The sequence below is a fragment of the Pavona decussata genome, unplaced genomic scaffold (genome assembly GCF_977016875.1).
Source record: "Pavona decussata unplaced genomic scaffold, jaPavDecu1.1 SCAFFOLD_510, whole genome shotgun sequence".
Taxonomy (NCBI): domain Eukaryota; kingdom Metazoa; phylum Cnidaria; class Anthozoa; order Scleractinia; family Agariciidae; genus Pavona; species Pavona decussata.
In genome coordinates, this window is record NW_028145827.1 from 1,152,553 (window position 1) to 1,177,381 (window position 24,829).

General features: G+C 35.8%; 2 protein-coding genes across 3 annotated transcripts in view; one reads left to right on the forward strand and one right to left on the reverse strand.

The window, feature by feature from the left end:
- Nucleotides 1-673: 673 nt before the first annotated feature.
- On the forward strand, nt 674-4,967 carry LOC146450107 (high-affinity lysophosphatidic acid receptor-like). Its single transcript, XM_085100807.1, has one exon. It carries the CDS (start codon nt 1,202-1,204, stop codon nt 2,303-2,305), a length of 1,104 nt encoding a protein of 367 aa, XP_084956933.1. The 5' UTR covers nt 674-1,201; the 3' UTR covers nt 2,306-4,967.
- Nucleotides 4,968-8,426: 3,459 nt separating this feature from the next.
- LOC146450108 (uncharacterized) overlaps nt 8,427-24,829 on the reverse strand; it is a 35,391-nt gene continuing 18,988 nt past the window's right edge. Inside the window, exons 14-30 of one of the 2 annotated variants that reach the window (XM_085100751.1) lie at nt 24,280-24,372; nt 23,118-23,238; nt 21,613-21,699; nt 21,172-21,220; nt 20,813-20,909; nt 20,135-20,201; nt 19,549-19,631; nt 19,013-19,097; nt 17,469-17,544; nt 16,868-16,931; nt 16,444-16,488; nt 14,462-16,212; nt 13,982-14,110; nt 12,031-12,082; nt 11,741-11,932; nt 11,347-11,418; nt 8,427-9,355 (exon numbers count right to left, since the gene is read on the reverse strand). In XM_085100751.1, coding sequence (XP_084956877.1) covers nt 9,218-9,355; nt 11,347-11,418; nt 11,741-11,932; nt 12,031-12,082; nt 13,982-14,110; nt 14,462-16,212; nt 16,444-16,488; nt 16,868-16,931; nt 17,469-17,544; nt 19,013-19,097; nt 19,549-19,631; nt 20,135-20,201; nt 20,813-20,909; nt 21,172-21,220; nt 21,613-21,699; nt 23,118-23,238; nt 24,280-24,372 — 3,201 coding nt within the window. In that variant the 3' untranslated portion in view covers nt 8,427-9,217. Of the gene's footprint in view, nt 9,356-11,346; nt 11,419-11,740; nt 11,933-12,030; nt 12,086-13,981; nt 14,111-14,461; nt 16,213-16,443; nt 16,489-16,867; nt 16,932-17,468; nt 17,545-19,012; nt 19,098-19,548; nt 19,632-20,134; nt 20,202-20,812; nt 20,910-21,171; nt 21,221-21,612; nt 21,700-23,117; nt 23,239-24,279; nt 24,373-24,829 lie in introns of both variants that reach the window. The other variant, XM_085100750.1, reaches the window with a different exon arrangement.

The following is a 24,829-nucleotide window of genomic DNA, read 5'->3' on the forward strand; positions in this document are numbered from 1 at the left end:
TGGGTGCACAATATAAGGTCCATGTATTTTTTTGGGTGCAAAATATTAGGCTCCGTCGGACCCCCCGTCACGTTTATACCCGAGTAGCCCACCTGGGAGGCTAGGGTGGCAGGGGATCGTCAACCATCGGAGAGAGTTGCATCTCATTGGCAAAAACATATATTTCTGTTGGTTGCAGCGACAGAAAACAAAGACCTAGTGTCAATGTACAATCTGATTCAATTCGTGCAAAAGTTTTTAACAGGAGTTAATTTTTTTTTCTTTTGCATGACTTTAACTAATTTTTTTCTTCAAATGTTTCAATCCTTTTTACACATTTTTACATTTCTTACGTCAATTTCCCTCTTCGTTCGTTGTCTCGCTGTCGGCGTTCTCAGTTTTTACCGTTACCGAAGAAAAAGTAAATACAATGAAGAGTAAAAGATTGGATATGAAAAGTGGTGTCATCGTCGAATTTATTTGCACAGTTATTGTGTGCCTATCTGATTTTGCGATTGCTTGTTCGTAACTTCACCGAGACTTTTCTCTCGGGCTTCTTTCTAGTGACCTGTCTCTAGAACTAGCTAGTTGCGCAGACAGTTGCGGAACAATTGCTAGAAATAAATAAATTAGAGATCGATTACATAAAGCAAAACATATTTCGTTGATGACGCTGACAGCGCGGGCTCAAATTCGCATGTGTGGTAAAGGAAAAGATATTGGACATAATGCGGCGGATAGTTTTTTTATTTACTTTGGCCTGTTAAATTGTACAAGTAACACAGAAAGGCTTCAGATGACTTCATTTTACCATATTTTGAAGGTAAAAGAGAGCTCCATGCCCGCCATCTTGCCGCAGGGGCGTCGTTTAGCATGATACTTCCAAACATCTGCCGTTCCATATTTGAACAGGAGTCCTAAAATCAAGCTTGTAGCCATGGTTTTGTTTGGAATGGTATGAGAATTGCCCAGTCGGCGTTGAAAAATTAGCTGTCGCTGACAGTGGCTAACAAACAGTCAAAAAGACAAACGTACACAGTCAAGGCGAGCAAAAGCAGTTCTTGACAATTTTTAGCCCGTGGATCGATATAGGCCATTGTGGTGCTTTTTGAGATTTTATCACGCAAGAAATCACCGTCGACAAAATACGTTTCTTGATGCAACAGTGGAAAGGAGATAACTTCCATCAAAGCAGAGAAGCTGCTGTTGACAGGACTGTGTTATGGTGAACGGAACAGCATCTTACATTGATAATGCGACCGTCAGTATAGCGAATACAACAGAACCCCCATCTGGTTTTTCGCCATTTTCAACAGCATGTGTGGCAACGTTAGGTTTACTCTACGTTTTGATGTTTTTAGTCAGCGTCTTGGGGAATACAGTCGTTTGTTATATCGTTTATCAGAAGCCTGCTATGCGATCGGCCATTAACATTTTACTTGCAACATTAGCAATGGCGGACGTTTTGACCGCAGCTTTGTGTATGCCATTCACTGTAATCTCGATGATCGCTCAGAGGTGGATTCTTGGCGATGTGTTTTGTCAAATAAATGCCATTTTATTCAGCCTCTTGATGACAGAAGGAACGTTCGTGTTGCTCACAATATCAGTGGACAGATTTATGATAATCGTGAGACGAAAAGATACTTTAACACCACGAAAGGCCAAAATGTACATCGCGGTCTCCTGGATTTTGTCTTTTGCGGTCGTTCTGCCGCCGATATTTGGTTGGGGCAAATATGACTTTGAGCTGGGTCAAATTCAGTGCTCTTTGCAATGGCCTAGTCAAAACAACGTTGATTTATCTTACGGCCTGTTCTTCTACATTTCGACTTTCTGTATTCCACTTCTCCTCATGGGATACTGTTTTGTGTCCATTTTGAGAACCGTACGAAGAAATTCGACGCGAATTCAAAACCATCCACCCGTACCAGGAGGTGTGATGACTAAAATGCACAGACCTGGCAAAATGAATATCGACTACAGTTTCAAGACAAGAGCTTTTACCACCATTTTAATCCTGTTTATTTTGTTTGTGATCTGTGGTCTGCCCTATGCTGTGATCCGTTTTCATTTGCTTTTCAAAGGATATGCAGAATCATTGTCTTACGTTGCAGATATTGTGGTCATACTACTTGCCTACTTGAACAGTACTCTGAAGCCCATAATTTATTATATTCGGATCAGCAAATTTCGTGAAGCATGTCTGGACATTATGCCATCATGGTGCCATGTACCGCACTGTTTACCCGGCAGGACAATGCGTCGAATCAGGCCACATGTTGTATATGAAGTCAACAAGAAGTCAGTTACCTCTGCACTCTAGCAAGAAGTATAAATTTTTAACCCTATCAGTGATTAGCATCAAATTTCTCCTGGTAATATCAATGGTTATTGAACCCCTGAGGTCACGAGAATTAAGGATATGATCACTCAAGGTGAATTTTCTTGATATTTTAATAACTTCTCCCCAGTACTTTCATAATAAAAGTGGGAGAAAAAGATAGGAGAATTTTTTCTTTGATATTCGGAGTTGAAGGGTTAAATGACCACATTTCTAGGTCTAATGCAAACATGGCTACCTAAATGCATTAATAATATTTAAGGGAATAAAATCTGTGGCAATAATGGAGAGGTGATAACTGTCCATATTAATGTATGTGGCATACAGTTTATATCTGAAGTGAAGTTATCACTGCTAAAATATAATATTATAATACAATATTATTGTGAATCAGTTTTGCTGGCAGCTGATTCACTTAAGAAAACGGGAGCTGTAAATTGAAGACAAATGAATCATTCGGGAAGGGGTGTGTCAAAGAAAATCTAGAACAACTTGAGCAATATTAATGATGTCATTTGCAATGCTTTAAAAATCCATGATCAATGAAAATATTACTTAGAAGGATTTGATGTGCATGTCGCACTCCTTCATCTCCTTTTTTAATTTTAATTCATTCTCATTTTTATTTATAACATTTAAATTTTAGCCATATAATAAGGATAACAGATTATGTATAAAATTTATAGACACCTTTAGAAAACAAAGTTGACTTTTGTTTTTTGAAGGAAAAAATTTACTAAGACAATGGTTGCAAGAATCATCTCAAAACAAGATTGCCTTGGTGTCTATCTTAAGAGGACTCCCGGTAATTTAAGTAAACTTCATTTCAAAGTTATGGCAGATAAAATTATTGAAAACCATGGAAAAATAGTTTAATGCTAGTTTTAGTGACTTATTTAAAGACAGTAACTTGTACTTACTAGGATAAAGTTACAAAAATATACAGAGTTGTAAAACATCAATCTGTAAAGTGTATTATAATGAAACATGTCACCGCTCATTTTCAAACAAACTTGTTTATCTCAAGGTTGTGTAGTCCCATGGGGAGGGGGGTGGGTACCCCTCAGAATTCTCGGTAGGGGTGTGCCACCCGGTTCTCCAAATCCTGACCCTATTTGAGACCAAAACATGCCATTTTCCACACGCTTTTTCAGACCTGGCTTGTAGCGTATTTATTAAGCTTCGCACATCAGTGCCAAAGTCAAGAATTGGTAAAATTCACCCGAAAATTCAGCTCGAATGATATATTTTGGATACTTCTCTTTCTCCACTATTCATTTGGAGTTGAAAAAACAAATATGTTTATACGCCCTCATGGTTCCCTTGAAAACCATACCCAATTAAAGACCAAAATGGCTCAAAAACCATACCCTTTGGGGCGGCACATACCTATATAGCTTACCGGTATATAAGGGAGTAGGGGAGTATCCCCCCCCCTCGCAGGGGGGTGAGGGTGTCATCTCCCACACAGCCATAAGTTGGGCCGTAGTAAGGGGTGGTTAGGAGACTGAGGGTTGTTATATGGTTTAGAAAAATCTAAAAGTGATGTTTCAGACCATTCTGCCATATTTGTAAAGACAGTGAAACTGAATAATTTATGCTAACAACAGAACAATCTTAAAAGAGAAAATTGATTTTCATGTTGTAAATGCCATTATAAATTAAATCCTCTTGCTATGGAGAATACTGGGTAAGATCACAAAATGACACTGAAAAAATTAAATTATGTATGGTTATATCAGTTACCACAAATATTTCCTGGTAAAAATTAAAAAAGATATATTAGTCAGAGCAGCATTCATCTTGTAATATGCATGGGGCTAAAAAGAAAAAAAAAAGACTAACAAAAGTTGAACCCAAAGAAACATTTATTTATTGTCATGTTTTAAAATAATAAATAAACTTGCATAAACTATGGATTAATGCTAAAAAACCCTCTATGTGGCCAAATGTTCATTTACTTATAACATTTTCCATTTAGTACATAAACCCCTCAGATGGCTGGTATATCTGAGGATATAATGCCTGAGGCTGAAAGTTAAGATTGTCTGAAGAATGAACAGTTGGCTGACAGGCAAAGCTTCAAGGCCAACTGAAATTTTGTGGACAATCTTTAAGCCAAGGACATTATCATCTGATATACCAGCAAGAGGGAAAGGGGTTTATTTACTTTATCATGCTCCAATTAAGTTTGGAAATGTGTGTGCCTTACTGTGGAAAAGACAAAAAAAAAGGCCAGTGGTGGCCTAACAAGTGAATTAGATTTTACTAAATTGTGATTGGATTACAACAGCAAAGACCTAAAACTGCAACGTTCTTCCTGTTTCTTGTTGTTGAAAAAAATTGGGTGACTGTCAGCAAATAGGTTGACTGTTATGACCTGATAACCACCGTCTGAGGGTTACAATTTTAGATAGTTTGAGTTAGGCACCTTAATTTAATGTCTGTTATATATGTCTGCTATTCACTGGTTTTTAAACTGGGAACAATTACCTGCAGTACTGTCAAGTAACTATATATTATACAAAGTTAATAATTGCAAAATAGAGACAAAGTTATGATTAAAAATGTAAAGCATATACCGTAGTAATAATTACAAAAGAATATGGAAATTATGCTAATAAAATCTGTTTTCAAATTCCAATAGCTGATTGTTGGTTTCAGGGAGAGCTCATACTAAAGAAAATGTGAAACAATTTCCTATTTTAGAAATCTGGGAGGAGGACAAACTGGTGTTGAAACACAATTAAGCTACAGACCAGTTTCACCTGTAGCTTTGGGTGCTTCCAACTTCTAAATATTATTATGTACTCCACTTGCTAGCTAGAACATTTATTTTTTTTGGAATCAATAAAAAGCAATTATTATTGTTATTATCAATATAATCATTATTCCACACAAGTATTTCCAAAAGGTCTTGATAGTGGTAAACAAAGAAAATAACAATTTTTAATTCTGAATACATGCTTTGGCTGTTACGACAACCATCGTCAGTTCTGAAATAAGTTACAGAATTGAATTTGAATTCAAAATAATTGTACAGTCTATTATGCTTTGTTGAATTACACAATAATTATAGATCTGTACTTATGTTTCAAACCTCAGAACCTGTCTGGCAATTGAAAGGAGAGAGGAAGCTAAAAGACTACAACATACTTTACAGTAATTACGTCTCTCAATATACCTTTCACTATCGGTTGGGAGGATTTGATCAAACATCTGTAAAATTAAGATAAACTCCAGTATGAAAAAAAAAAAAAAAGAGTAAAAATAGTGGACAATGATAATATTAGTAGGAGAGGGAGGCAATTTCCTTTTGCAGTCAAGTGTGGTATTATATACCTTTTAAAGATCAACCTTACATTTTTTTTTCTTCTCATTTTAACATCAGAATTATGAATACTTGGCTGCAGCTACAGACAGGTGATGAGAAATAGGAAAGAAAGATGAATTATAAAATACAAAACACTAACATTCCAGATGCACCTTCAATGTGCTGTTGTCTAGGGAAAGTAGATGTTTTGGGTTGGAATGATTTTAGGAAATTTTTAACAATTAATAATGCCATTTAATATGTTGTCAGAAATAGCACGCAATAATTATGTCAATATTATTGTATCTTATTTGACGTGATTATAACTACAGTGTAATGCAAATTACTTGGCTGCCACTTGCTATCATAATTTTAATAATAGATGGTTATACTGCTGCTACAGTTGAAAGCCAACTACTTAGAGTTTGAAAACAACTGGGAACTCTCTTTTGTTTTATTTAATGGCCAGCAGGCTACTTTCTTGTGAAGCCAGTTTCTCCCAAGCTTAATTATCTTGCAACTGAAGATAACATCCAATCAAACTATCAGAGAAAAAGGAGATATTTTAAAGAAAGTGTCAACACTACCAGACAGCATGACATCAAACTGGAACATTAAAATTATGAATAATAGATCATCACTGTTGAGGGCAATTTTAGAGATGTGAAAAGTGAAACTACAAACAATAGTTTAACAGGTGCTACAGTAGCAGTTGATGGAAAATGTTCATCAGTTGACATTTTAATGGAATCTCTCCAGCCATTAATGATTATACTTGCAGAAATTAACCACTTAGTGTCTATTCCCATATATTTCATGCATTAAATACATCAGAAGTATATTCTCCACCTAGCAGAAATTTGAAGCTTTATATTATTTTACAGAATGAAGCAACAAAAAAGATGTCATTTGATAACATTTTGGCAAAGCTGCTGGGTCATCTCATGCTAAAGATAAACAATTTTATAAGTTAAGTATAGGAAAGAGAAATGATTAATAAGTTAGTCAGTTTTAGTGAAAATGACTTTTACAATATCTTGAAAGCTAGCTATGGTGAACACAAGCATTTTGTATTTTGGTGTTAATATTAAGAAACTGATTATAAGAAACTGTACTGTCTTGTAGGATAATTCAAATTCATATCAGGCTTTTCACTTCAATTTAGGCAGAAAAATCAATTTTCATTCGTTCTCTTAGTCATCTTTGATAGAAATTAGGATAAAAAATTGACTACCTTATATTTTCATCAAAGAGTACCCATGGATGAAAAGTTTACAATATTACCAATACCTTTAAAGGGTTTATAATTTGCATAGATGACTGTTTTAAGTTATTAATTAAAAAGGAACTACAGATCAAATTCACCTTTATTGGTCAAGCAACTAAATAAATATCAACTGAATATTAATTATTTTTCTCCCCTTTTAGAAAAGAAAACTATAAAAGGCATCAGGATTAATGGGAAAAAAAGTCAGGATTAATGGTTGAACTCTAATGTATGCAAAACACCATCAAATTTTCTTGGAACAAAATTGTAATTAATTATTTATTATATACATGTAGCCAAACATGATATTGACTTGATCCATGAAACATTGTGGGCAATTAAATTAATAAAGAGCAGAACAGGATCCCAAAATAACTGCAGAATGCCAAGCTGGTCATGTTTTGCACCTTGATTCTGGGGATTGTGGGTACTAAACTGATTTTGAAGGGCCACCACTGGGAAAGCAGTGCCATGGAAACAACTTTGAAATTCTCACAAAGCATTAAGCTAGTAGCTATCTGGTCAACTGAAAAGAAAAAAAAAACACTGGTAAACAAAACAAAAACTATTACATGAGTGCCAACTGACAGCCAAGACAGTTCAACCTCAGAAAATGGTTACTTACAATTTTCACAGCAGAGCCTTTTGCATGGGAAAATCTGGGAAAATTGCAAGTGTCTTTACAGCATAATATATTCTGCTCCGTTTGCAGTTTACGTCACTGCTTGCCCCAGTCTCTTGTGCCTAATAATAATAATAATAATAATAATAATAATAATAATAATAATAATAATAATAATAATAATAATAATAATAATAATAATAAATAATAATTTTAAGGAGGAAGCGCCTGCCACATAAAAATGTGATTTTCAGGGAGGTCCTCCATTAAAGTAAAAATATTAAAATCTACAGTAGGAAAAAACAAAAAAAAAAACAAAACACGCACTAGCCTAAAAACTATTTACAAATGATTATCTATAAACAATAAGGCGTTTATCAAGAAATATTTATCCATTAAAGGCCTTGTAACGTTTTTCTTAACAATTGTACATGGCATTGGTTTCCTTAAAACTGCTGGGAGAGACATCCAGTCATTAGTTAAATTAGTAATTAAAATCCGCCTGATTGGCTGATAGAGATCGAATGGCAGGAAAACATGTGCTTCCTCGTGAGCCTACAAAATGTCAGAGGAGTGCAGAACAGGTCATAACAGAAAACGCCAGCTGCTGGGGGTTATTAACTGGCCCTTGCAGCCAACTGCACACACAAGAAAACAAAATTAATGTTAGCAAAATATTAACCTTGTGTGGTTATTTTTTTTCACAGGATGTTTCACAAGGTGTTTCACACCCCAAAAAATCTTCACATGGTTTTCACATGAGTTTCATGTAATTTTCACAGAGTTGCTCAGTGGAGTTGTGTCATTATGAATCAAACAAGTGATCTGTTTCATCTAAATAATCTAAAATAATGAATCAGAAAAATTTACTCCACCCAAAACCTCTTCACCAAAAACCTAATAATAAAACCACAGACACAAATTTCTTTTTTCAAATTTTAATTAACAGCAACAGCTGTATAACAGGAACTAGAAAACAGCATTCATATTGTAATACACTTTATAAAAATGGAGACAATTAAACTAGCTTGCCATTTAAAATATGGTATACATACCAGTATCAAACTACTTCCATACTGAAGGTCCCTATAAACATTCTAAAGTTTTTTATTGATAAAAATAGCTGAAAATGTTTACTTAAATATGTAACCCATACTTAGATTAAATATAAAAAAAAGTACAAAAAAACTTACTTTAATTTGTCATTGCTCTTTATCGTTTGATTAAAACTATGTTAATTTGATAAATGACCATAAATCTTCATTTTCTATAAACAATATTACTTCTTGTTAAGACAAACTAAAAACTTGTCAACTGTAGTTGCACTGGTATACACGCGCACATCAGTTAAATGTGAATGCCAATCGACAGAAAAGTATTGATTTTTTTAACTAACAACTAAACAGGAACGTGAACATGGGTAAACACCATACAAAAAGTTACCATATTGGATAATATACTGCATCAGTGAAACATTAGACTGTCCTAGTTTTATTGTTGGGTGTTATCATTATTGTAACTATTCATTTAATTAACCCTTTAAACGACAGTCCTGTCCAAGTATATCGCTAAAATCTCTTGGCCACTGCACTTTGCGAAATGGTTGCCAACAGTGAGAAAATTGAAACTGATATCTTCCTCTCATTTTATATGCTAGCAGTTGTATTCGAGGATTTTTGTTACTTTATTGAACTATTTTTTTCTCCTTTTCTTTATAGCATCCTCCACCTTCTTTTGAGTATCTGCCATGTTCTGCGACTGTCTTCGTAGCTGGTCAAGTTGTTCTCCTAAAATTCTGGACTGTTCCTCAATTGTCAATCTTTGGGCAGCCTGAAATAAGAGGAAACCATATAACAGCACAATGAGGGATCTGACCCAATTGATTCACACAGTCATGTAAAACTACAAATTATCATCGAATTGGCAACACAACATCACTTTACATGTATAGGGCAAGCCTTCAAATGCACAAGAAAATAAATCTACAAAATGAAGTTGAGTATTCTGCAGGGCAGGTATACATCCACCCATCCATCCGTTTTATTGAGGCTCCCTTTCCAGGGCTTTTCAGCCACAATATTACAATTAATCCTGGTTTCCACTAGCGACGCAAGCACAGACGTAAGCGCAATCGCAAGCATAAGAATGCTTATTTCACTGTGAAAACGAGGTGGAAGCATAAGCACAAGGGCAAGCACATGGATCAAAATTTTTCCTTTTCTTGTGCTTGGGTCGCGTAGATTTTCACCGGACATAAAGCTCTTATGCTTGTGCCTGTGCTTGTGCCCATGCCTGCGTCACAAGTGAAAACCAGGCTTGACACAATAATTTAAGTAGATTAAAATTATACCGATTTATAGAGAAATTTAATATACTAAAATAAGGAATTAAAAAAATAAATATATAAATAAGAGAAAAAAAAAGTTTTATGCTAACAGTATATTAACAATTCCTTAAGGTCTTTAGGGAGTCTATTCCAACATGTAGCGCCTCGGTAAGCAGAAGATTGCTGTCCAGATTTTAATCTGCATCTTGGTAGGTCCAAATCTTTCTAATATAGTGTGTTTTTGTAGTGAGGATCTTGTCTACATTGAAATTATGGATCATTATTGCCTGCTAGCTTGGAAATGAGAAGGGTATTATAATTAATTCCCTACTTTACAGGTCACCTGTAAAGGAAGCAATAATGATTAATACCCTTCTCATTTCCAAGCTAGCAGGCAATAATGATCCATAATTTCACTGCGTGAAATGATATTCCTTTAGGGGTCCTTTATATTATGATACATTTCACTTCTAATGCCTTTTTTCCATTTTTGTCATAAGACAATATTAGGAAAATGACAATACAGTCAAACTTCAGGACCCTTGCATGTGCCCACTGAAAATAAGTTCCCTAAGAATTTGTCTTACATGTTAAAGGGTCATTAATATTCCTCAGTATTAAAAGGCCTTGAAAGGGTCAAATACCATTTGCGTGAACCGAAAGGTGTTCACCAGACCGAAAACCAGATCATACTTGTTCACCAGAAGAAAAAACTCCTGAACTGTGACTCAAATGACATAACAGATATTATGGAAGCTAGTAGTTGGGCATGTTCCAAAGCTCATGACCATGTGGTTATCCAAGTTTTTAACGCACCCAACAAACTCAGGAAAATGAAAATTACTGGAAAGAGGGTCAGCAGAGGAGGAGGGTATGGTTTTGAGCTACCTACCCTGTGAGCAGTGGTTTCTCAACCAGACACTACGCTATGAGAGTGTTTCTTTCCCTTTCATAGCATGGCGTCTGGTGGAGAAACCACTGCTTCCAGGGTAGGAGCTACTCTGCAAGCACATTTTTCAAGGAGACACATCTTGATGTAACTGGTTGAGACAGAAATATTGATGAAGAAAGGATTTGTATTATGTATTCTAATTAGTTTTACAGACATGTCTCTAGGTACACAAATTTCTTGTTTGCCACACAAATGTTTTGTTGGTGAGGTCATATATTACTAATTTGATCACTTTTTGTTAAGCAGGCTGTGAACAGAGATAGTATTTCCCGTTTGTTAAGTGTCTACAAAGATGTGACAGTATCCGTTTAATACAGGTTTTCAACAACAGACATGACCATAAAAGTTGCATCCCCTTAATAGAGGTGTTTGTTGAATACAGGTATTTTTTACAGTAAATGTGACAGGGGAGGGGGGGGGGGAATGGGACTTGTGCTGCTGTCCGCTCAACAAAGGGTGTCCTCTTAATATGGGGTCCTCTTAAATACAGGTTTGACTGTAACAACAAAACCGAAACACTGCTTGTGCCTGAAAATCACATACCAGTGCACCCAGACGATCATTGAATTCTCGTTCTTCCTCCTCCTTCTTTGCTTTCCTCTTCCTTGACTGTTCCTGATAAAAGAATGGTTCCATCAGGAGACTGCTAGCACTGGAATTGTATCATGCAACAACCTAATTCATATTGGTTTCAGTTGAGTGAAAAACTGAAAGAGGCCCATTGATACTTACACAATAATTCCAAAATTACTCATCTCAGGCTCAGAAAATTTGGCAAATATTTACCAAGCTGAAGTGAATTCACCAATATATTCTTCACTTTTGCCCCAAAAATTGCCAAATGTCATGTTGTGATACATACATTTATTACACCATTGATTTATTGAAACAGCTTTGACAAAGCACATCCCATATCATTCAGCTGGGTTTACAATACCTCTCTTCTCTGAACATTCTCTGCAGAAAAGTAATGAGGACACATCTTTGAGTTCTTGTTGTGTCCTATTTCTCCACAAGCACCACACTTTGGACCGACAGGCTTGTCACTACTGCTTCTACTGTGACGTAGAGGACTTGAAACACTTGAGGGTGATGAGGAAACAGAAGACGAAGCAGTAGCAGATGGTGGCTGCAAGAGATGAATGTAACTGAAACAGGTGCAGTGCAAAGTGGAATACATGAGCAACACAAGAAAACTCAATCAAATTTTAATGAAATTAGACCAACCGAACAAGGTCCTGATGAAGGATATGAAGGAGGCTTGTGGACTTTCTCAAAACTGCTGAAACCAAAATGATGGGCTTAAATTAGTCAGGTCAAACAACTAAGTTAAACTCACTGTAAGCGGTCTTTAAAGGGTATGATTGCCATTGAAGGAAAGCTGACCTGAACATAAACAGCAAAGAAACAATGCTAAGTACAAGTTTCAACATAGAATGAAATGAGACTGTTAAAGTGACCAGCGTTTAAGGCAATGCAACTGAACCTTGAAAAGGACACAAAGTGTCAAAGCTGAGTTGTAGTAGGACATCCTTTGCCTGGTAATAAATAACAAAAACTGCTAAAGAAGAAAAAAACTTTTGCAGAAGTCAGTATGCCGTTTGGATTGTGAAATGCTCCAAGCACATTCCGGCCATGATTGTTTAAACAAGACAAAATGCATCTGAGTGACTCACAACAGAATGTACAGTGTACAGTGTCACAGTGTACAGTGTCACAAATCATGTGCATGCAACTTGTTTCACAAATTATTTGAACATTGCAAATTTTATCATGCCACCAGGGTCATTTGTTTTAGGGGCGGGCTGAATAAAACCAGGTTCAAAATAACAGCCGGTCAACGGACAATGCCCGGTCAATATTAAATATCAATGGTAGTAGTATAGACGGTCACTTTAGGGCATGACAGCTGTGGAGGGATAAATAAAAAATGGCCGCCACCCCAAAGGTAGTCTGTATACATATCAACTTGGCTTCTGATTGGCTGGGAAAAAAGAGACTCTTATTGGCTGAATGTTAGACCAAAAAATGATTAGGCTTCTGATTGGATGTAAAATTTGGCCTCCATTGGGCTTAAAACCAGATAAAAATAACTCTGCCTCTGACTGGACGAAAAAATGAGCTCTCATCAGAAAATAACTTGGCTTTTGATTGACTGAAAAACTGATCGGGACTGCCCAATCAAATCTAGGTAACTTTTCTTAAGCGAATCATAGCCTGCCACGTCAAAATCACTTTTAATGACCAATTTCTGCTATTTAAGAAGTGTTCCCAGGTGAAAACTCCACTTTTTTATAGATGGAGGAGAGAAAGAATGCCTTCTGTCACTCAAGGAGAGAAAAGACAGCAATATCTCTGCAAAGAAAAGAAAGAGAAGTAACGACGATAACGCCAGCAGCAAAAGTAGCAGTGATCGCATCTACAGTAGAAAAGAAACAATTAGCATCAGAGAGAACAATGGAGCATACAGCATTTCCAACCATGTAATGATTAAAAAAATTTGCAAAAATGTGTAATGAGTTCAAACCATTTTACTTCTCACTCAGGATATGGGTGTAAGCTTCGATTGAATGCAATAGCTGCAGGAGGACTGATTCACATCCTTACTCAGATAATTTTTTTCAGCGGTAATTGGCTTCCCTTGAGTACCCAAGTCATGTCTTCATGTAACCTCGTTCAAACCAGACTATCACCTGGTCTGTCTTTCAACCACTTAGAGGTCACATTTTGTTCATCTAGTCAGAAGCCAATTTACCACTGGCTTCCATCTTTCATTTATTCCTCCATAATCTCCACAGCCACCATGCCCCAAAGTGACCATCTATACTACTATCGCATAGATCAATGTCTGCTATGAACACGCAACTACAGTTTCAATTGTTGTTCACTGCCAGCCCTGCATTGCAATCTTTATGTAAAAAAAGAATTGAGAGGCCGTTGCCTGTGGAAATGCAAATAGCGAACATAAGTGATACTTTTAGCAATCAAAACTTTTATACTCTTTAACAACGATTTTTTGTGTACAGGCAATATTTTTGCTTTAATTGGCTATTGCTTTTAAACAAATATTTTCAATATTTTGACCAGTCAGAAACAAAACATGACCAACCTAAAATTTGATTGGCCATTCAACATGGCCACCAACTGTCCAAAATTATTTTGAGCCCTAAAAAAATACCTGGCTGATGATGAAAATGGCCTTGGAGATGACATAGCACCTGAGTGAGATACCAAGTACGTATCACAGCTGTTTTTCAGAGAGTTCCTGTTAGGTGAACCAGCCATTTCAAAACCTTCAAAATCGTCCCTAACAAACAAAAGAGAACAATGTTATACACACAAAAAAAATAAAATCTTCTCAAAAATAAGCATGTAATGGGTATTTAATAAACTTAAGATTATCATAATTGATAAGAATGAGTTGATGTCCTGAGAAGTGGGCATGGAGAGTTTTAATCCAATGTTAAATCCAAGGTTGAATACCACACCTTGCAAAACAGGTGAGGTTTTATGGTTCTCTAGACAAAACATCCCAACATAAGCCCACATAAGTAAGTAAGTAACCTATCACCATAATCCTTGCAAATAGAATGCGTCAACCATTTTGGAGTCACCTATCATGTCAGCTCAGTGAGCTTCTAAAAGAATTTTTTCTTACCGAATGACATGGACTTCATCTCTACAAGGAGCATGCCTTTTAGCAGAATCAGGTAATCCACCTTTGTGCGCATCATTTGTGCTTGTAGACAATGGCTTGTGCCCAAGAACCCTTCCTGGTCCATTCCCCTTCTGAGAATTGGTTGACCTACTAGATGTAATAGGGCTTGCAATGCCAATTTGTACTGGTTTACCACAAGCAATTGCAGCTGCGTTTCTCCTAAAATCAAGTCCGAGAGAAGACTTGTCTCTTCGACCAGACACCTCACCATATCTTTGTTTCTGCAATTCACGATAACCTTTGAGTTGCTTGGTTAGCTCAGTGCATGTTATGTCTTCCTTAGTTGAAGAGTCATGGTGATTACTGGAACTCTTTCTTACTTCTTCATTCAACTCTTCTTGGACCTTTAATGCATAAGAGAAATCATCCACAGAGTCATCAAGCAGTTCCTGCGAATCTAACAATATTGCTGAGTCCTTTGAGTTTCCGGTTGAGGAGGCTGGATTTAATGCCTCAAACATATCAATATCACGATTTTCACCCTCAGGATCCCATTCATGATCAGATGGCACACTTGAAGGAATGTAACTTTCATCAACAGCCAAAAGAGTACTCTGACTGGGATGAGTTACATTTTGCTCTCTCGGCAACAGTGCATCATCACATTCCTCCAGAACAATTACATCAGAACTCAGACCTTCATGTTTTCTATCCAAACTACCAATGTTGGATTGCATATATTCATTTCGGCTTAACTCTAAGGCCTTTTCAAGATCACTATCTTTGCTTTGTTTTTTGCTCCATTCCATTTTGCTCTGTTCCATAGCATTTGCCATGTCATCATCTTTAAATTGGACCCCACTCTTTGGTGGACTGCGTTTTTCTTTTGTTTGGCTCAAGGAATTGCCTTTCAGTTGCTGCATATCCAATCTGCTCAACTGTAAAGCTGTAGCCAAACCCTCCTCTTCAACGGATACAGGATGGCTACTTTGATCTTTGTTACCCAATGCAGCCTGTCGTTTAAATTCCACTTTGCTCACTTCCAAAACCTTTTCCAGATCATGTTCACCACAAAATGTGGAATCCTTTCCATTTTGCACATGGCTGGTTATTATCAAGGCCCTCTTTTCCTTGCTTGATTCTTCTGCATCTGCTTCTCTCAATATCGTGTTTAAGCCATCAAAGTGCTGTTCTCTGTCTCTTGCTTCACTTTCAAGCTGACTTAACTCTAACACCTTTTCTAGTTCTGTATCTCTGTCAAATGTGTCAGCATGGCCTTCAAGTACAAAGTTTGCCGATCCCTTCCTTGACTGTTCATACTCCATTTTACTTAACTCTAAAGCTCTCTCCAAGTCATCATCTGTGCTATGAGTGTTAGTTCTAAGATGCTGTCCTTGCTTTACATGTTCAAACTCTTCCAGACTCAATTTAAGTGCTTTCTCAAGCTCGTCATCGGTACTACCAGATCCTGTTTTGTAACTACAAACAGCGGTATGAGTTGACTTGGGAACCTCCATGTTAGTGCTGGGTTTACGTTCCTGTGATGGATTAATCATTGCTTTTGTAGAGGTGCTACAGGACTCAGTTGATACGTTTTCCACCCTGCTGAGTTCCATGGCTAACTCCAGCTGTTCCCTCTCATTCATGGCACTTACGGACATCATGTGTGATCCACCATGTGAGCTGCTGGAAGTTGATGCGATTGTTGTGGTGCTGCTAGGTGGTTTCTCCAGTGAAGAATGTGAACGAGTCTGTATTGCAAAAACACAAAAAGTGCACAAAATAGAGGATGAAGGAAATAAACAAATAATTAAGACAGAGAAACAAAATAGTAAATGACTGTATACATGGAAAGTAGGCACTCACTGACTTAATTTGGAATTTATAACTTATGAGAACATGAGCATTCATATTGGTTTCATACTGTACTAAACACTTGATAAACTTCAAATCAGGTAACATATGAACTGAAGATACAATACCTGACAATATGTTGTTTTGGCTTCGTATGCTGACGCTCTTAAAACCTACAAAACGACGACATCGATCACTTATGGTTATTTTGTGAGCCTCTGATAGCTCATAGATTACTGGATTTGGAAGAGCATGCCCCTGTGTCACCAAGGGTTATGGTGGGGTATGAAAAAGCAGAGTTTAAGTAGAATGGTCATTTAAACAAGGAGTAAGTTAGTTAATAGATGACTGACTTTTCAACAACAACAACAAGAACAACAGCAAAGAATAACCAAAACTGAGTGTAGTTTAATAACAAATGGCTTTAGGCTGTTTGTTTTACTGCAAAAGGTATTTCCATATATATCCCCAATCAAAAAAAAATCTCAAAGGGACTCAAATGTATGTTAAATGGAATGCTACAGAAAGCCTCATCTGATGACAGCGCTATACCTGACGGATCATTGCATCCTCCTCTTGAGAGTCATTAGCAAATATGAGTTCATCTTCAGGTAACCTAACAATCACACAAAAGTACGTCAATCATGATAATCATCTAGCAGATAGTTTTGCTTTGAAACTAGAAGCCACCGTGGTTGAGTGGTTAGGGTGCCAGACTTGTAATACGGAGGTGCAAGGTTCAAGTTCTGCTCTGACAGCTAGCTGAAGTTGTTCCTCAGTAGCCCCAAGTTTAACTCCTCGGCTGCGCTTGTAAAATTAATAGCCAGCTGGTCCGCCTCCTGCCTGTTGGGATTTTAATCATGTTACATTATGTTCAATTTAAATTATTTCTTTATGAAGTTTAATACTTGGCTCCACTAGCACTTGAACTATAAACACCAACAAGGGTATTATGTAAAATAAAGGTTATTTGATTTTGTGCAATGTTGTTTCTGATCCAGTTATTGCATTGAGATGGTAGTTTGCATTACAGAATGCTTTCATTGATGAAGCTAGCATTGCTGCTCAAGTGGCCAGTACGCAAGTCTCAGCTGCTCAAGTCTTCTGCCTTAAAAGCTGTACGGATTCTTAACAAGTTTGTTTAACAGCCAACCTTTTCAAATGCTCGTCTGGTTCTTTGTGAAAAATACCAACTTCACCATCATTATATGGGAGAGCATCTGCCCCACCTAATAAGTTAGAAACAGTCTAAAGTGATCATCCTGGTCACAGCTAAAATTAAACCATAACATATATACTGCATTTTCCAGAGCAGGGATGAAAAAAAAAATAAAATAAAATAAAGAGAAAACAGATTGTGAGGTTGTCAGTACGGTAATCATGCTCCCCTTCTCACACAGTGAAACAGACACACCCTCCAGTCGCAACCACTAAATAAATGTTCTGGTATTTTACTTTGCCAATGAATCGCAGTAAGATTCTACTACCGGTATATAATTATACAGAAGTATTATTAATAATATTATACTAATAAGCTCCCTGTAGCTATTACAAACATAACTGAGTACAATTCCTTTTGTCCTAGTGCAAAGAGACATCTTTCATGTAAGGAACTTTAAGCAGTAAATACAATAATATTGTACATATGCATATATTCTTTATTTTAATTTTATTTTATTTGGAGTTGATTTATAGTGTAGATATTGTAGATGAAGAACCTCATTTTGTTGGATACTCTGCAATAAACCATTATTATTATAATATTTATTATTGTTATTGCTATTATTATTATTATTATTATTAACATTACTGAACAGACAGACTAACATTCTAAAAAAGAGCGCCACAGCGCTGAGTTTGCACGAAATGTTTCAGCAACTGAAGATGGATGGTGTTTCATCTGAAACACATTTTGCGCCAAACTGAGTAGTGTTGCAGTCATTTTTATAAGAATTATACAGTAGTATAAGTTACTAATGTTAGTCATATTCTAGTCTTTGTGCTTGTGCTTTTTATTTGATTGAGTGGTTGAATAAGCACAACTAATGAATATCTGTGGGAAAAACCTTTGTAGAAGATGTAATCTTAGATAACTGTGAAGCTATAGAGTAAATCTGCATCAGCTGGGAAAACTAGATGAAATAGACCATGTCTTCTACCTACTTCAAACATCAGCAAATTTACTGGCTTCCAATCCAAACTGCAAGATTTGTCATGTAGTCTGGACAGTTATCTCTCAATGGAGCACAATATTTTGAGCATGAGCAGAAAAGTCATCAAGCCTGTGGTTATTATAGTATATGGTGTGTTTTCTATTTGAATGTTTTTTTTGTAAGAGCTACTGACAGCATACAGAATGGCTTTGTACGGGCCTTTTTTTTTGTTATTTTGTCTTTTTGCAACTTTATTTTATTTTGGACCAACAATATTAATGTGACTAGTAATTACTGATCACTGTCCAATATTTTCAACTCTGCAGAGAGCAAGATTATGGTGTGAACGTACATCAACATGTATCATAAAAGGAAAGTATTTCTAGTCCAACTAGAGTAGAGTGCCTAAAAGGTAATCTTGGAACTGCTTTCAAACCCAGTTTTAAAACATCACCCACAACAAAACTTTAACTATTTTAGAGAGTAAGTAAAATGAAATGTTCTAATCAGCAAATATCGGGAAGCACTTGATGATGAACCTTACCGGTCGTGTTCTGGTAACACTTGTACAGAATGTCTGCTGACTCTTCCTCAGACTCTGTTCTACGCACCATGACTCCTTTAAAAACCTGCAGAATTATACAGGACATTGTTGAAAGTGCTATTTACAGTGTATAATAATATTTATTTAATAATAATGATAACAATAATAATAACAACAATAATTTATTGACTTATAGTGCACGTGTTACATTGAATATGCTCACATGCGCATTACAGGAGAAAAATTATACAGTAAAATATAATTATAAATGTTACATGAACTTCAGGTATAAATATATTGCATACTTATTATGTCTAGCTATTACAATAATAATAAAAAGAAAGACAAAAAACTAGATATGCCATGTTATATACATTAAAAATAAGATTGTTCTACTGGCAGTGATACACCTCCCTGAATAGATAAGTACATGATCTGGTCTCCATTACAAAAAAGTGTTGTTGTTGTCTTAAGTGTGTTGTTGTATTTAAATTTATTTGGCTAGATTTGTGCATTATATATGGAATGATACTAACCTGCAGCCAAAGAATGTACCACTGCGTAACATCCTGATGAATCAGACTATCTGTAGCACCTTGTAGATGTCTTTGAACACAAGCTGATGGAAAAACATTATCCAAGTACATGATGTAAACCCCAATACAAATCAATGAATTATTAAACAGTAGAATTAACTTTTGATACAAACGCCTGCTCAGCTAATTAGTATTCGTTAACTTTTGATACAGATCTCTACTGATTAAAATGCAAAACACAATTCACTCAATCTATTGTTTCATTTCACAAGTACAATAAAATATTTGCGTCCGATCTGTATGGGCTTTACAATGTAAGTGCCCCTACAGATCTCCCGTTCATATTTTATCTAGTACTTACTAATTTATTCTTGTTACTTACCAAGAAAAAACTAGTGATTAGTGGGACACCGCATTAAATGAAAGCTTCAATCTCAGTTTAAACTGGAGGTACTGAGGACCTTAGAAATTCATAAGCTGTGGTGCATCACTACAAGGCATGTTTTGGGCATATTAAACATCTGCATTTCACTTTGATCTGACCAATAAAATACATGTTAACAACAAAGAAACATGACTGTGGTACCTTCCGCTGTTTGATGCATGTTTTCTAAGAGGTCAGCAAGAGAATGGTCGAGTAACTTGTGACATTGCTGAAGAAAAAAAAGAAACTAAGAGTCAAATCCATAGAGTTAACATTAATGAGTTCTTGGAGAAGGCACTTCACTTTGCAGTGCTGAGTATAAATGAGGATGAGTGAGTGGTGAAGCTTCTGCGATTACCGGTAAATTTAGCCAAAAGAATTGTAAAACATTTGTTGAAGTCCTAAACACCAGCATACAAGAACCTAAACCTTAGGATTTTGGTTTCCTATTTAATATTAGCTATCAATGGTAGCATAATATTGTAATAGATGTGAAAAGCAGTGGGCCAGGGTAAGCTGAAATAAACTGTAACATTCTTTTATTCATTGTCGAGTTACACTTTGGAGAACATTGGAAGTTGCAATTTCAATACAATTCACTGTAAAAGTAAGTTGTCACATTATGGGACCAGTACCAAGAACAACAATATTAGAGAATGGAACTCCCTTCCAGAAGAAATTGTGACAGCAACTTAACTGACCTTTTTGAAAGTGTTTTGAATAGCTAGTTCTTGATATGTACAGATTTTTTGTTTTAATAGTTGGTGTGATATCTTATCAGGATTTTTACCGCCTTTATAAAGACTAGATATGGATTAGATGTACCAACAACATACAAACCTTATTGTAAACAGTAAGACCCTGTATAACAATTAAAGATCTTTCCTCTTCTCCACTAACAGGAAGATCATGGAGTTTGTTTCCACCGCGGCTGTGACTAAAACAAAATCGAACACTAATAAATGTGCAAAGATATCAAACAATGTGCATGTCTTCCAGTGAACAATGTAAAGACATGTCTCTTATTGGGTGTTTTATATTATTATCACATCATGAGCACTTAAACGGATTGCAACAAATTTCCAGGGAGAAACGTTTAAGTAATGGACACTGAGACAAAGAAAATAACATCACGTTCAAGCAAGATTGGAACCATACAAAAGCTGAAAACAATCTCAATGTTTTGTTAATCCCATTACCTCCGTATGGCATCTGCAAACTCTGTTGCTGACCAAACAGTAGATGTAACTAAGGACAGAAAGAAAGAAAGAATAACAAAACGACAAACATCTCTAAAAACTAAATTAAACTGATTAGTATCCAAAACATGTCTTCCAAATTTAAATGCTGTGTCGTTGTTTTGAAATGTCAAATTCCACGTGAATCATAAATGTGCAGTTCCAGAAAATATCCATACTCCCCCCCCCCCCCCCAATGGAAGGTTTTTTGTTTTACACAGCCCCATCCCTCCAGTAAATTCCAGTTTAGCTTCATACTTTGCTTAATTCTAAAATTTTGACTTTTAAGACACCCCTCCCCCCTAGGAATTTCCGATTACCTTCCATGGGGTGGGTATGGAAACCGATTCTTTCTGAAACTTCACAATACTGAATACCCAAACACAGAACATTTTAACATACCTGAGGCAGCATGGTCTGTTCTATTAATGCCTTTTGTTAATTTTCCATTACGTGAAAATTCATTGTATGTCTTCAAACTAGAACCTCCTGCAGAAAAATAAAAGGAAACCTGTTACCTATGTTTAAGGTTAGGGTGCACCACCAACAAATTTATCTGGCATTTTCAAACAGATTAGCAAAGTGCAAAACATCTAAGTGCCAGCTAATTTCTAAAGAACACAGAGCTGGCTGACAGAAAGGTTGTAGGTTGTTAGTAAAAGTGTCTAATACTAAATCTGTAGGTTTTTCATTCTATATATTTAATGTTTTTATATTGTGCATTTTTACTTTGTTTTATGTATCATTTATATTTAGCTTTAGTAACACCTCCATGTAAATCACCTTTAGCTAGCGGCAGGAGCTTACTCCTAAAACACAATTGTTATACTTTATAAGAAAGATGGTAAATGTGTAAAAGGAGGTAATAAATTTGCAATTATAGCAGGTGGATGCCATCTTATTAATGTCTTCCACGGAATAATGGGAGGAAGATGAATCACAGGAAGAATGGAAACCAAACATGGTGGAGCTTGAAGCCAGCGTTGTTTTTGATGAAAGAAAATGCTCAAACCAAGAGCAATTTTTTACAGGTGATGGAATTTCAATGTGATATTATTCACTGGATGTTTTTACATTATTTATGGAAAGGAAATTTATTCCCCAAGACAAGGACAAGTTTATTTTCAAAATACAATGAATCTTGAAAGCAGTTTCAATAATTTAGGAAACATTTTTTTTCCACAATAGTCTGTAACATTTATTGGAACAGAGGGTAAAAATAATTGGTTACCGGCTCCTAACGAGAACCGTTGTAACATAAGCCAAAGGCTGCATTTCCCCTTTGGACTCAGCCTTTCTTCTCTCTATGTTTTTCTTGTTGTTTGTGAGATGGTGAAAACGCTTGTCAATAACTTACTTTGAACACTTAAACGATATAGTACATGGAAAAAGAAACCAAACTGAACATTGTGTGGGTGAGTTTGGGGCTGATTCTGAGGAGATTTCTAGAAACTAAATTTTTACCTTTCACTGCGGGCCAGACCAAAAAAATGTACACAGTTTTAATTCTTTGTCTCAGACATCTACTAATTAAACACTGCCAGCAAAAACCAAAGGGTGTGAGTTTAGGCAGCGGAAACTACACAAAACCAAATAAAAAAACACTCCTTTTGCAAATGAAAGTGTTTCAGGGATGATTATGTGTAGACTTCTGGAAACTCAAATCTACATCACGTAGCACTTCTTGTATAAAAAATAATGTAAAGGGTTTGATTAACTGCACACGACCAGAAAAAAAATTCTTTACCGTAGGGTAAGGTTAGATTTTGTGTTGACTTCTAGCAACTAAATTTTATTAACCGAAGGGTATAACTGAAGAATTACATTAAAACTGCATTTAACACATTCTGAATTATTACGAATTGCGTTTGTTACATAAAGAGCAAAAAGGGGAGCAAGGGATTTACCTGCTTGAAGAAATTCAATTGACATATTAGTTAAATGACACAGCCACTCCACTGTTTTCAGCCAAGAGCCAGTGCGGTTAACAAAAAACTGTTCGTCCAAAAGTAGACTGTCAATCTTGTCCTTTACATCAAAATAAAGAGAATGAAAAAGGCAGAGAATTGATCTTTTGCATGGTCAATACTACACAGTAGGTAGCATGATTTACAGTAAGTACCTTGTTGAGTCATAGAATTAAACATCTAATGTATATAATTAAGTATCAAATATATGACATTCCCAATGTAACAGTTGAAAAGAGAGAAATGTTTACAATCACTTTCAGTAATAAATACACCATTTTAACTGTAATTCATGGCCCAACACATTTACCCCATTGTGTTTAGGTTGTCACTAATAGGCCAATTTTGGAATCCTCTCAAAATACTTAATTCACCCCTCACACTATCTCAGTTTATCTACTGTCAGTATATGGAATTACTGACTGTATCAAGTAACCATATATTTATCTTGATATCTTGGGATACTGTGTATTAGTTGGCTTTGTAATTATTGCAAGTAACATCATTGTTGTCACATATTAGTACTTATATTTTTGTATACTCCAATTTTTTTGCCTGCCGAACCTTCCCAGGTCAGAGAGGTTTATTCATCAATTTGTATGTTACTTCAGGTTTTCCTAGCTTCACGAATAAACTTCTCTATCAGCCAACAAAGGAATCTCTGTTTTTATTTGTTGTTTTGTGTTACTCAAGGGGAATTATCAAATGTGACACAAGGCATGTTTCTTTTAGATTTCACTTGTCAACTTAATGTTACTCAGCACCTATGTATATATGTTTAGTTAGTATTGGTAGTTATAGTCTTATTGCAATGCGTATTTGATCATGTATTAGTATGTTAATTTGCACAATATCAAGTAATAAATATATTATTACCAAACAAATGACCAGCTACAATATTTTCCACGACTGTGAACTTTTGAAATGACAACAACAACAACACAACAATATTTAATAATATCTTTTCTAATAATAATTGTGAAGTAAGATAATAATTTTACAAATATTTTAACCTAAAAGTTTGCAATGTTTGTAATAAATTTATTCAGGTTTTATGACACATATGCCAGTATTCTTAACATGTAACGTTTCTTTAACATACTTGAAGGTAAGCCTCAACCTCAGGACCAGGATTTCCTTTGAGCTCTTTTGGACTACCCTCCACCAAATAGAAAAGGTTCTTTAAACCACACCTCTGAAAATAAAATCACTTTTAAAAACATCCTGAGAGGAAATTATACATAGTTCCAAAAGCTGTCCAAAGTGTTCAGTTGGTTAGTGAACAGTCGATTGCACATCAGCAAAATGTAATGAGACAAAGCTTAAAATAACTTAGCAGATGAGGTATTCCACTACTGGTACTCTCGTTTGTATTGCTAAAGGAATTGAGCAAAGCAAGGGGAGCAAAATTTATCACAACTGTTTCCATGGCAACACGTGCATATAATTATGTGCTTGTGATCTATAACCTGACATCATATTTGAACAGGTTTGTATTGTAGATTAAGGGTCTTTTCCCTGCAACTGAAGATAAAATTTTAAACACAGGAAGTTGGAACACCCTCACCCTCTTCTTTTGTTTGAGTAAATAAGTTTTTGGTGACACAGAACTTGGTGTAACATTGGGGAAAATTAAAAGAATGAAGTCAAAG